Here is a 12,927-nt window from a genome sequence, read left to right on the forward strand (position 1 = left end):
CTGAACCACTCCCAACACTATTTCTCCAGTCCTAATTTCTCCCTGACTTTCAGATGCCTGTATCCAACTGCCTACTGAATATCTCTAATTACAGAATGTGTGTCTTATTTTTTTTTTTTTGCGGTACACAGGCCTCTCACTGTTGTGGCCTCTCCCGTTGCGGAGCACAGGCTCCGGACGCACAGGCTCAGCGGCCATGGCTCACGGGCCCAGCTGCTCCACGGCATATGGGATCCTCCCGGACCGGGGCATGAACCCGTGTGCCCTGCATCGGCAGGCGGACTCTCAACCACTGTGCCACCAGGGAAGCCCATGTGTCTTAAATTTAATCGATCCAAAATAGAACCCTTAGCTTTTCCCAAACTCCTCCCCACGTCCATAAATAGTGACTCTAGTCTCAATGTTCCTGACTGCTCAGTCCAAAATCTTTGGAATCATTGACTCTCCTCCCACATTCCATGTCTGATTGATCAGAAGATCCTTACAACCCTACCTTCAAATGTCTACAGAATCCTACCATTTTCACTACCTCCATCATGCACACCCTAGTCTAAACCACCACTGTCCCTAACCTAGACTATTAGAATAACTTCTTGTCTGGTCTCCCAGCTTCCACCCTTGACTCCCCACAGTAGCCTGTTCTGCATATGGTAACCAGAGTAACTGTGTAATTCCTAAGTCAATCATACCTCTCAACTGCTCAAAATCTTCCAGTGGCTTCCCATGTCACTGGAGTAAAATCCAAAGTCATGACCATAGCCAGAATGCCCTATGAGATCTGGCCTTAGCTACCTCTCTGACCTCACCTCCTACAATTCTCACCTCCACTCTCTCCACCACCACCACAAGTGGCCTTCTTGCTGTCGTACAAACGCTCCAAGCATACAAGACAGTCTTTGCATTGCTCTTCCCACGGCCTGAAAACACCATTCTCCTCAATCTTAGCTGGTGCTCTCTTCTGCTCAAAGTGCACCTTATCAGGGAGGCTCCTCTCTGAGATCAGTGATTACTCCCATCCCAAGCCACTTGGTATCTCTTCTTACCCCACCCGACACTTTGGTCCATTTCCCTCACTAGCATGCAAGCTCCACAGAGCAGATGCTTTGTTTCGTCCTTGCTGTATCCTCAGTGCTAGAACCAAACCCAGCCCAGCCTAGGTGTTCAGTATGAATAAATGAATTCACTATCTCTTCTAGCTTTGGACCATCGCAAATTATATATTTGTCCAAGAAATTTATATTTTTACGTAGTCAAAAGGATACAACCAGAAAACAAGCTCTGTGGTACAAGCAGTGGAGGTCATAGTCTTAAAGATGAATAACACTAAGTCTAGATTATGGAAGACCTTGCATGACCATCCAGAACCTGGAGTGTTCACCACAGGAAATGGGATGCCATTAGAGGTTTTTAAGATTTTTAAGTGTAAACTGATAGAATCTGTCTTATAAATAACTTTTATTGCAGACATTTAAAAAATCCTACTCAGATCAATTTGGAAGCAACTTGACACTTTCCTTTTTTATTAACTGGATTTTAGAACGTGTTGACAAGTATCGTTCATTTTGAACAGTCCTAAGTAATTCTCTGGATCAGGGCAGGGACCGGCGGGTCATCTGCGAACAGATGCCTGCGGCTGTGAACAAATAGATTTTTGCATCTGGGTCTTCTGACCACATTTTACACTTATAACACATGTACTTCTTATCTAACACCTGTGCACAACTATATATAGCATACGAGGGATGGTGTTTTCATATCATACATGTAGGTTCTTGCCAGAGCTATCTTCCGAGCCAGGGAGTCTGAGAAAAAAGCTGAGGGAACAGAGTGGAAGTTGTACCACGCACACCAGACTCCAATGAGCTCACACGTGTTAACCAATATACCACCCGACAGCTGCCTGCTTTGACAGCTGCAGGGGAGCAGCCGAGACAGCAGGAGGCTTTGCCGTGTGGACAGGCTCATGGTTGAGAAGGGAGCAGTTGAGGCCACGCCCAGCATTTGTTCATTAACTTCCTCAAAGTCAAGTGGAAAACAACGGTGGCTGGAGCAGAGGCCCTGAGACACTGTCATCGTGCCTCTGGCCACAGCGGCCAGCACCCCCGGGGCTGGCGGGCGGCGCTCCGGGGCTGGGAAGGGCCTGCGGGAGGGAAAGGCAGAAGTGGCCCTTCCTTACTGCTGCTCCCAGAGAAGGCCTTCAGCATCCACCCACCCTGCAGGCCCTGGTGCTCAGGAGCTGGAACCAGAATCGGTTCCCTAATGTAACTAGGAGTGTTATTTACAGTTAGTTTCCCCCTAATTGAATTGTACCTGCCCTTGCTTCTAGTTTTCTCACCTCTCTTCCAGTACAGCATCGAATCCTTCATCCCTCGACACGCACTCACTCTCCTTCTCTCTCCCGTGCCCCCTCCCCCTCTCTCTCCCTGCCCTTTGGTCCTCTCCCCACCCTCCTCCCCTGCCCCTCCCCTCTCCTCTCCTTCTACTGCCCGGCTTCTCTGGGTGAGTCCCTCTCTGAGATCCCCTGCCCTTGCTTATTTATTCCTTACACCTGAGCCCAGATCTCTGGCCACACCAGCACTTCCTGTGTTACTGGTGCAAGGTTATGTATGTGGCTGATGACAGAAACAATTCATCCTAAGGCTAACTATTCTGTTGATGTGCAGCCTTTAGCAGCTGAGAAACCTTAAGAAGACTTACATACACGATACACCGACACACATGCTGAAGGAATTCAGAGAAGGGAGAGAGCTATGGCGGGTAATCTCCAACGGCCCCTCAGAGCAGGTGGGCTTTGAGTATTGAAGGAAGACTGAGTGGCCTGAGGAAGCTGGTTCTGGGACGCAGCGAGCTTAGAGTGCTGTGCGCTATCTTGGTGCTGGGCCCCTCCTCTGTGAATCGTGTTCAGGCTGGGGGCTGCGGAATGGTTTGCGGGAATTTGCTCAACTCCCCAGGTCACTCCCAATATTTGTCCCCTCCCATCAGAAAAGACACGAGGCCAGAGAGGGAGAAATCAACAGGTCTGGAGCAGCACACAGTTCCGGGTTGCCATGGCAACCCCCTTTCCACACAGCCCCCTGCCTCCTCACCAAATGTTTATCCCAGAGACACTCAGGAGACATGGAATAAGCCCTTAGACCCTGCCCGGCCCCAGGAATACCGCCTCCCTTCCCTGCCCACGCGGGTCTAGCCATAGCCAGGGGCTGTGGAGGGGAGGGAGGGCACAAAGCTTCGTTTCAAGGAAAAGCTGGAGATGACCTTTCAGCTACAATTTCCCCAGTTTTCCTCACCTGAACAGCTGAGTGGTACAGGGCTGGGGAGCTGTGATTTCAGGAAGTTGGAAAGAACAGGAAGCCATAAAACCCATATATATTAAAACCTACACATTTTACAGATTAAGAAAACTGAGGCCCAGAGAGAAGTAGGGGCAGAATATGAACCGAAACCATATTTATCTTATAGCTTATTTTCATTCTTAACTATTAAGTAATTTTTTTTAAAGGCTCAGTTAAAGACATTCTTTCATTACAGGGAAGAAGACGTAACTAGCTTTTTGGATGGTACCAGGAGTGTGAACTCTAAAATAGTTACCAAAAAGATGGCTGAATAAGACTGTCCTTGACCTTCATATGCGAAAACCTAGGCTTCTGGGGCCCATTTGGGTTCTTTCTCTATTCCAAGTCACTTTTACCTCAGAGCCTACATGGATTGGTAAAACTGATTTTTCTCTCCATCAGGATAGCTTTAAAAGTCACTGGTCAAGGAACAGTACTGCTCTTCATTGGTAAGATTCATATTTTATTATTTACTTATTACGTTTCACAGTAGTCCTAACATAGTTCTATTTACAACCCTGAGGCCAAGTGTAGCACACCCGAGAGCAATGACGCATCCGTGACATCACAGGTAAATGGACAACAAAAGTCTGTCCCTGTGCCTCTCCAATCATGGGAACTTACCTAGTTAACTCATTGTCCTTAGAAGAGGGTATTTTTCCCAAATGGAAGGCAAGTCATTTAGGCAGGAGAAGAGTTTTTAAGTTCACTGATGTAACATTCCTTCTGTTGTGTTCTCCATTAATGAAAGTTTTTCTTTTTTTTTTTTATATTGGAGCATAGTTGATTCACAATGTTGTTAGTTTCAGGTATACAGCAAAGTGATTCAGTTATACATATACATGTATCTATTCTTTTTCAAGTTCTTTTCCCATTTAGGTTATTACAGAATATTGAGCAGAGTTCCCTGTGCTAAACAGTAGGTCCTTGTTGGTTATCTATTTTAAATATAGCAGTGTGTACACGTCAGTCCCAAACTCCCAATCTCTCCCTTCCCCCGGTAACCGTAAGTTCATTCTCTAAGTCTGTGAGTCTGTCTGTTTTGTAAATAAGTTCATTTGTATCATTTTTTTTTTAGATTCCACATATAAGCGATATCATATGATATCTGCTTTTGTCTGACTTACTTCACTTAGTATGATAATCTCCAGGTCCACGCATGTTGATGCAAATGGCATTATTTCATTCTTTTTATCCATTAATGAAAGTTTAATTATTAACATCTGGCATTTGAAGAAATCAGTCCTGCATAATGGCACTCTTCATTTCCATTCATTCTTTCCTCTCTTTGGGGAAGCTCACTGTCGAGCTTCAGCTTAGATCTTTCATTAGCATTTCTTATGAGGTTCTGGAGATTTTACAAGCGAAACTGATACCTTCTTAAACTTTTATGCAAATAAGTACTCAGAATGCTTGCCATGTTCAGTCACTACCATGCTGACAATTAAATCAACTCCACCATTTTCATAGGGTCACGGGAAGTCTGGACATTCAGTGACCGCAGTGAGCGCGCAGAAACTTAGAGCCAGCATTTTACAACACCAAAAGCACTTTCCAAACATTTGCTCATCTTATGATAATCTCCTCCAGATCAGCTACACTGAGAGATACAAACAGGTCTGTGTCTTGGCTATATTCCAGCCCTGGTCCTTATCATAATGCCTGGTATGTCGGAAAGGTTTTGTCAGTTTGGCTGAATGAACGGATGCCTTCCCTGAACCATTCAGTAGGTAGCTGGTAAGTATCACAGTCTGGACATAAGGACAAACCTTTGGCTACCAATAAGCTTTCCAGGCTCCTAGTAGACCATTACCTTGTTAGAAAAAAAAAAAGGGGTGGGGGGGTGTTAGCACCAGCAGCCCTTTTTGGGGGAGGGAACAGTAGGAAAAATGGAGTCTGTTGTTTGGTTTACAAAGAGTGTAAATGTCCCAGCTGGCAGATCTTAGGGATTATTTACCAGATACAACATGGTAACACGTGAAGATGGAGCCAGAAACATGTTAGGCCCAGGCCCAGCACTGTTCTTGCTGCCTACTTTGCACTGTTGCTGTGAGCATTAAATGTGCTGATGGTTAATTTTACGTATTGCCTTGGCTAGGCTGTGGTGCCCAGTTGCTTGGGTGAACATCAGTCTAGATGTTGCTGGAAAGCTATTTTTCAGGTGTGATTGATATTTAACTCAGTAGACTCTGGGTAAAGCAGATCACCCGCCATATGTGGGTGGGTCTCATCCAATCAGCTGAAGGCCTTGAGAGCAAAGACTAGATTTTCTGAAGTTCTCCTCAAGACTGCAACACACAACATGTGCCTGCGTTTTCTAGTCTGTTAAGGAATTCAGACTCAAGACTGCAGCATCAACCCTTCCCTGAGTTTCCAGCCTGCTGGCCTTCCCTACACATTTCAGACTTGCCAGCCCCTGCAATCATATGAGCCAGTTTCTTAAAATCTCTCTCTCTCTAGATAGATACAGATATAGCTATAGCTATACATATATATAGATAAATGGTATGCACGTGTGTGTGTGTGTGTGTGTGTGTACTACTGGTTCTGTTTCTATGAAGATCCCTGATTAATATAGTAAGTCAAGCCCCAACCCAGCCCCTGACAGAGAAAGTACACAAATGTACATTCTCTTTCATTACCTTCCCTGAATCTAGCTCCATCTTCCTATCAAACATAGGAATGCCTGCCTGCAAGATGCCAAATGGGGCAAAGATCCAGCGACATCAGTGACCTTCCCAAAGTCGTGACCAGCCCATAACAATGTTAGGATCCAAATCTCCATCTTCTGACTCTTCATCTGTTTCTTCCTCTCCTTCCTGTTACCAACCCACCTTTCCATCCCTAATCCACCCAGATGCTATGCTCATTTAACCCTAGAAATCAGAGGTCCCCTCTGGCAGGAATGGAGCACAGTCACTGGGGTCCACAATTACACTTTAACCTTGGGTACTGACTTGGGATTTCTCTTCATCCTGGCACCAGAAAGCATTTCAGTGAGAGCTCAGCTATCTCAGTTTGTATCCACACTTGAAGCCCGTCACACAGTGAGCTGGGCCCATAGCCAAGTATCACTGCTGTGACATCCGCCTCTAAGAGCCTGTGTCTCTAGCACTTTTTTCTTGATTTTTTTTTTATGTTCAACCTGTCTGTCTGTGGTCAGTTAGCTCAGTCACATAGCCAGTGTTAAAAAAGACTCATATAGTGAAGGATTCTACTCTACTGTATAATTACCAACTGCAAAGTCTGGGGGCACGGGTGTCCCAAGACCACCCTGAGGTTCAATAATTTACTAGAAGAACTCACTGAAAGCTGTCATACTCAGAGTTATGGTTTATTACAGCTGAAGAATGCAGGTTAAAATCAGCCAAGGGAAAAGGTGCATAGCGCCGAGTCGAGGAAAGTTCCAAAGCAGAGCTTCCACGGCGCTGTGAATAGCGTTAACTGCTCCCAACAACGGTGTGTCCATACGCACAGAGCACTGCCCACCAGGGATGCCCACCTGAGCCTTGGCGTGCAGAGTTTCCACTGGGCTCCACGGCTAACTGCCATCATGGCTGACCCCTCTGGAGGCAGACTGGATACCACATGGCCCAAAGCCCTCATCGTAAACCACATTGTCCTGGGAGGCTCAAGGTCCCCAGGTAAAAGAAAGACACTCTTATCAAGTGCGACATTCTAAGGGCCTCGTGGTCACTTCCCAGTAGCCGAGGGCAAAGTTTAGACCCTTCTTTGGGCAAGCTTCCTTTCTTCACTATACACCCCCTTTCCCCGGCACCCATGGTGCGTCGGGGGTGCCACTCAACTCTGGAGTAGTCTACAGCCACCTACCACATTCCTAAGTCTGACTTGTCCTTTGGAAAGGAATGTTTCTTGTCTCAGGGGACCAGGAAAGGGACTGGGGATGACTCCATGCTGGCCATCCCTACTGTGGACATTTAATGGGATGGCAGGTCACTGTGAGGTCCACCAGGGGGTGCTGTGGCTTGTCCCTTGGCCTTCTTCACGGGAACACTCAGACGGGGGTTAGCCCAGAATCCTTCCTGTCCCAGTGAACTAACCAACTCATTCCTTTCTGCCTGTTATAACCCCAGCTCAACAGACAATGGCATCCTCACTCATTTAAAAATGCCTCTTCTTTCAACTGCCTAGCTTTCCACATTTCTTATGTCAGAAGTAATCCACCAATATGGAAAATCTACACATTACTGACATGAAGTGGCAAAACCACTTAAGTTTTACAGGTGAAGACCCCAGAACACCTTGGGGGCTCAACACAGGCACCCCTTTTCCCACGTGTAAGGGAGAGAATCCAGACTAAGAAGAAGACAGCTGCAGGGAGGAGGATTTTAGTCACATGAGAAAAGCCAGAGCTGATGGCAACTGAGACAGGTGAGGCAAGGGAGGCCGGTGGGTGAGCCATGTGCGTGGGTTCTGCCCTACAGGCCACACGCAAGCAGGTACAAACACCCCAAGGGTGGACGCTGGGCATTACTGGCAAAGTGTGTGGGCTCCTGCAGCCCCACCTAAGCACTGCCGGGCATCCTCAAGCGAACTTCCCCTCTACCTCAGGAACGGGCACCCAGGTGAGGTCACCTTCCTGGTGCCCTCCCTCCGTCTCACAACTCACGAAAACAGGACCTGCCCCAAGTCCCACCCTCCAGGGCCCTGGAAGGGAAGCAGCAAATCCACTTTGCTAACTGGAACTAAGGTGTTACAACCAATAAGATCAGCAAGCAACATCGTCCCTTTACCAAGGGCCCCAGTGCCTTCACTCAAAAGAGACCAGTGGCAGAAGAGACGTTCTCACTTTCATAAGTGGCTTCCTTGGCCTAGCACCAGTGCTGCTCACAGAAGCAAAGAGACTCAAAGCAGCTGACCAGCACAATACCTTTATGCCATCTCATGATCCTCCAAGAATCATGAAGACATAAAATACATTAAAGAGATTCTGTAAGGAACCTGGACTTGCCATGTTTCAGATGTAGCAGAACCTGATTCTAGAAGCCTGGAGAGGCCAGCTTACCCCTGCCTTACCCCAGCTGTGTCCCTCTGCGGCAAATTGGGTCTCTCCTCCCTCTGTGTTCCCACAGAACCCCACTTGAGCAGACCCAGCCCTTGTGTCCCTCTGCCTGGCATTATCCTGTGAATTCTGGGACAGGGAGGGGACCTTGTCTTTTTCACCTCTGAGTCCTCTAGGGCTTAACAGGTCAAAATGGAATTGCCAGCGCCCTCCCTGGGCCGCCCCAGCCCTGATTCTGATTCCCAAGCTATAGGAAAGAGGGCTGCCATGTTCTCACCTCCTGACTAGGTCAGGCCCACCTCCACTCACTTCTAGAGTGGGGAGAGCATGTGGGTGACCTAGGCAAAGGCCAGGTGCACAGCCCCCAGAAATAAAATGCAAACCGTGACAATCTGTGAAGACCGGATCTTCAGGATTGAAATCTCATCTTCCCAAATAGTGAAGGGGCCAGCTGATCAGAGACACCTGTCCCCAGGGGCGCCCTGACAGCTGAGTTCAACACTGTCTCCCCCCTATTACCATGGAGGTAGCAACAGTTAATATCCAGGGGTCAGGAGGACCTGGCACAAGATTGAAATGTACTTTACACAGATGATTACCTTTCAGATGGTCCTATTCATCATCATAACAAAAACAAGCAGTTGACTGGAGTTCCATTCCCGGTTCTTGTGTCCCAGGGGCTGTGGACTCAGTCTTCCTCTGCCCCACCTCCAGGGACCAAGAACCAAAGCTAGACCTGGCTGCTGCTGAGACATGCCATCCACACTTTCATCTCTACTCTGTCATCGATTATCTGTGACTTGGAGCTGACTACCCTCTTCCCCTCCGATTACTTCTCTCTAAAATGGTAGTAAACCAACTCCCCAGAGGCGTCCTCTGGAGGAGCAAGGTGACACATGCCAGGAAGAGCCAGGCACACCTGCAGACGCAGCACGCACTATTTTTATGTCTTACCTGAAACCGACAGTCTCTCCACGGAGTCTGCTGTGTTGGCTTTTCTGCCCATAATATTTGTGGTCGGATCATGTCTGTATTTAAACCAAACACAATATTTAAGCCACCAGAAATAAGAAAACAAAGAGGGGAAAATTCCATCACATACGTTTTTGGGTTTTTTTTTAAGTCTATTCATCCAGATGGTGGTCATTAACAGGACCGCCTGTCTGCACCTGTTACTGTTTACGTAACAGACCCCACCTATAGGCATGCGCTCCGCACGTTCTGGATGAGCCTAACAAGTGATGCTACAGGAACAGACACAACCTATAGCTCTGGGAATCACCATTTATTTCTTTGGTAGAGATAAGAATAGAGCTCTTGGTGCTACAGGGACCTGCAGAGTCAATGACAGCTTGGCCTGAAAGCCTCAGGCCCTCACATCCCTCCCTTTGATAAAGCTGCTTCCCACCCTGAACATATGTCCCTGCTTATAGTGAAATCAGCCCCATCAGCCAGTTGGTGTTTCCTAAAAATCCCCATGCCAGGGCCCCACTCGAGACCTACCAATCTGAATTCTTTGGAGAAGTACCTGGAAAAACATCTATTGGGCTGGCCAAAAGGTTCATTCGGTTTCCTCCGTAAGATGGCTCTAGTAATACTTAGTTGTCTTTAACTTCATCCGAAACAATTTTGTTAGATTGTATGTGACAGCTGTCATATCAATGTGCATTTTAAAAGAGACTTATCAAAATTAGTGAATTTTGGGGGAGCCATTTTAAGATTGAAGATGGAAGGAAAAAAGCAACATTTTCAGCATATTATGCTTTATTATTTCAAGGAAGGTAAAAATGCAACTGAAACTCAAAAAATGATTCGTGCAGTGTATGGAGAAGGTGCTGTGACTGATCAAACACATCAAAAGCGGTTTGCGAAGTTTCGTGCTGGAGGCTCCTTGCTGGAAGATGCTCCGTGGTCGGGTAGACCAGTTGAAGCAGAGAGCGATCAAATCGAGATGTTAATTGAGAACAATCAATGTTACACCACGCTCAGCAGGCATGGCTCACGGGCCCAACCGCTCCGCGGCATGTGGGATCTTCCCGGACCGGGGCACGAACCCGTGTCCCCTGTATCGGCAGGCGGACTCTCAACCACTGCGCCACCAGGGAAGCCCCCGCATGTTTCTCTGATGACCAGGCAAAAACAGGTACAGCTTGGCTGGGAAGTTCTGATTCATCCGCCATATTCACCAGCCATTGCACGTTTGATTTCCATTTATTTCGGTCTTTACAAAATTCTCTTAATGGAAAAAATTTCAATTCCCTGGAAGACTGTAAAAGGCACCTGGAACAGTTCTTTGCTCAAAAAGATAAAAAGTTTGGGGAAGATGGAATTATGAAGTTGCCTGAAAAATGGCAGAATGTAGTGGAATAAAAGGATGAATACATTGTTCAATAAAGTTCTTGGTGAAAATGAAAAATGTGTCTTTTATTTTTACTTAAAACACGAAGGCACTTTTTGGCCAGCCCAATGTTTTAAACACCCATGTGATTCTGACACTGGGTTGAGCTTTGGGTCTTCTGGACTGAAAGAAGCTCAAGGCTTTGAGTGGAGACCTTGGTTCTGTTCCAGGCTTGGCGATAACTTCCTGTCCTTCCTGTATAACTCTGGGCAAGCCACTGTCCTCTGGGCCTGACGGTCTCTCAAATAAGGATATTGGACTAGAATAAGTGATTCCTGCTTGTGTTCCAGGAGCCCTAGGGTTTCCTTGGAGGCTCCAGAAGTTTCTAAATGGAAAGTGGTAGAAATAGAGTAGTTTGGGCTCTGGGTTCCCTGCCTCAAGAGTTAATCATGGGGCTGCTAAAAATCTATTGACAACGGTCTGACATTAAGCAAGAGCAAGTGGGAACATCTGCCTGGGATACAGGAAATACACAGCCCTGGATGTGTTCAAGGTGGCTTAAATGAGCATGATTATTCCAGAAATCACATTTTTAAAAATGTGAATCTCTGAGGGAGTCAGGATTTGGACTGTGGGACCTTGAGAGTAGTTAGCACTTCATTTTTGGGAGCCGTGATTTCCTCATCCTTCAAAGGAAGGGGTAAAACTGGACTCCATTTAGGGGGTCTCACATTTTGCCATTCCAGCGGTGAACATGGTCTGCATTGCATCCACCCCCCTACACCGTGAGCAGACCCAGGTAGGACCTGTGCCTAGAACCAGGGTGAGTCAGCTGACCCCCCTGGGAACCCAGTGCACAGCCTTGACCTCATTACCATTTGCTCTGGAATGAACTGTCTTCCCAAGTGCATAAGCTGAAGCCCTAACCCCAAAAGGTGATTGTATTTGGAGGTAATTAAGGGTAAATGAGGTCATAAGGGTAGGGTTCTAACCTGATAGGATTGGTGGCCTTGGAAGAAGAGATACCAGCGAGCTCTCTCTCCACACATGCATGCACCCAGGAAAGGCCATGTGAGGACACAGTGAGAAGGTGGCCATCTGCAAGCCAGGAAGGGAGTCCTCACCAGAACTCGTCCATGCTGGCACCTGATCTCTGATTTCCAGCCTCCACTGTGAGAAAGTGCAGAAACTGTGAGAAAGTAAATGTCTGTAGTTTAAGCACCCCTGGTCTGTGGTATTTTGTTATGGCCGCCCCAGCTGAGACACCATCACACCATGACCAGTTGAGTTCTTCGGCCACGGTCACTTGAAGCAGCCCACAGCTGTGTGTGCGTGGCTCCTTCTGCCTCATGGCAGCTACTTCATCATAAGAAAGTCACTTGCTCTCATTTAGAGTGTCTGTCTTTTCTCCCACACTAATATGCAAGCTCCCTGGGGGCTAGGGGCTTGACATCCTTTTTCTTTCTTATCTGCAAAACTCTCACAAGGTCGGCCTGCCAGATATTTTACCAGAAGAAGAAAGAGACCCTCCGAAGTTGGTGGCTCATGCCGGGTCCCACCGCATGGAGAGAGGACCCTTGGCAGGTGGTGCGCCTCCAATTTCTAGCTCTGGGTGTTTGCTATTGTGCTCTTTTCCTTTGGGGCCTCAGCTCAGTGAGGACCTGTTGATGGAGTGGCAGTGGGGAGGGAAGCAATGGCTTCCTGGTGCCTGACAGCTTCTTACCCTCCAGGACAGGCGGAGCTTAGTTCTCAGGACCCAGGAGTTGGGCATCCTTGTGCAGTAGGACTTGCAACACAAAAGGAGTGGATCCCCACGGTGGGCTGGGGAGGGGCTGGGCAGAGCAGAGCAGGTGCTTCTGTGTGTCTCTCCAGGAGGTCTTGTAGAGCGAGGATGCTGTCTGCCAAGTAAGAGAGGCCTGTGGGTTCTGGAGCACCAGGCATGAGCCAAGTTGATAAAACACAGTATTAATAAGGTTACAATTTTTGGGTTGGTTCCTATACTAATAAACACCTTAAAATTACTTGTCTACAGCATTTACATTTAACTAAGCTCTTTCAGAAACAATGTCATTTATTATTTACAACAACCCTGAGAGGCAGATCTTATCCCCGGTTTGCAGGCAAGCAAACAACCTCAGCTGTGATTAACCAAATTCACATGGTTTTTGAGTGGCAACACCAAGACATAAAGCCCTGTGTTCTATTCCATGTCCAGTGTTCTATTTCATCCTAGG

The 12,927-nt window shown here is 47.3% G+C and overlaps 1 protein-coding gene across 1 annotated transcript in view; it reads right to left on the reverse strand.

Annotated features, from left to right (window-relative positions):
* PLXNA4 (plexin A4) overlaps positions 1-12,632 on the reverse strand; it is a 608,757-nt gene extending 596,125 nt beyond the window's left edge. The window contains exons 1-3 of the mRNA XM_067747050.1: positions 12,417-12,632; positions 11,686-11,863; positions 9,310-9,383 (exon numbers count right to left, since the gene is read on the reverse strand). Coding sequence (XP_067603151.1) covers positions 9,310-9,361 — 52 coding nt within the window. The 5' untranslated portion in view covers positions 9,362-9,383; positions 11,686-11,863; positions 12,417-12,632. The remainder of the gene's footprint in view (positions 1-9,309; positions 9,384-11,685; positions 11,864-12,416) is intronic.
* Between the last annotated feature and the right edge of the window lie 295 nt (positions 12,633-12,927).

This window comes from Pseudorca crassidens, chromosome 8 (assembly GCF_039906515.1).
Source record: "Pseudorca crassidens isolate mPseCra1 chromosome 8, mPseCra1.hap1, whole genome shotgun sequence".
Lineage (NCBI taxonomy): Eukaryota > Metazoa > Chordata > Mammalia > Artiodactyla > Delphinidae > Pseudorca > Pseudorca crassidens.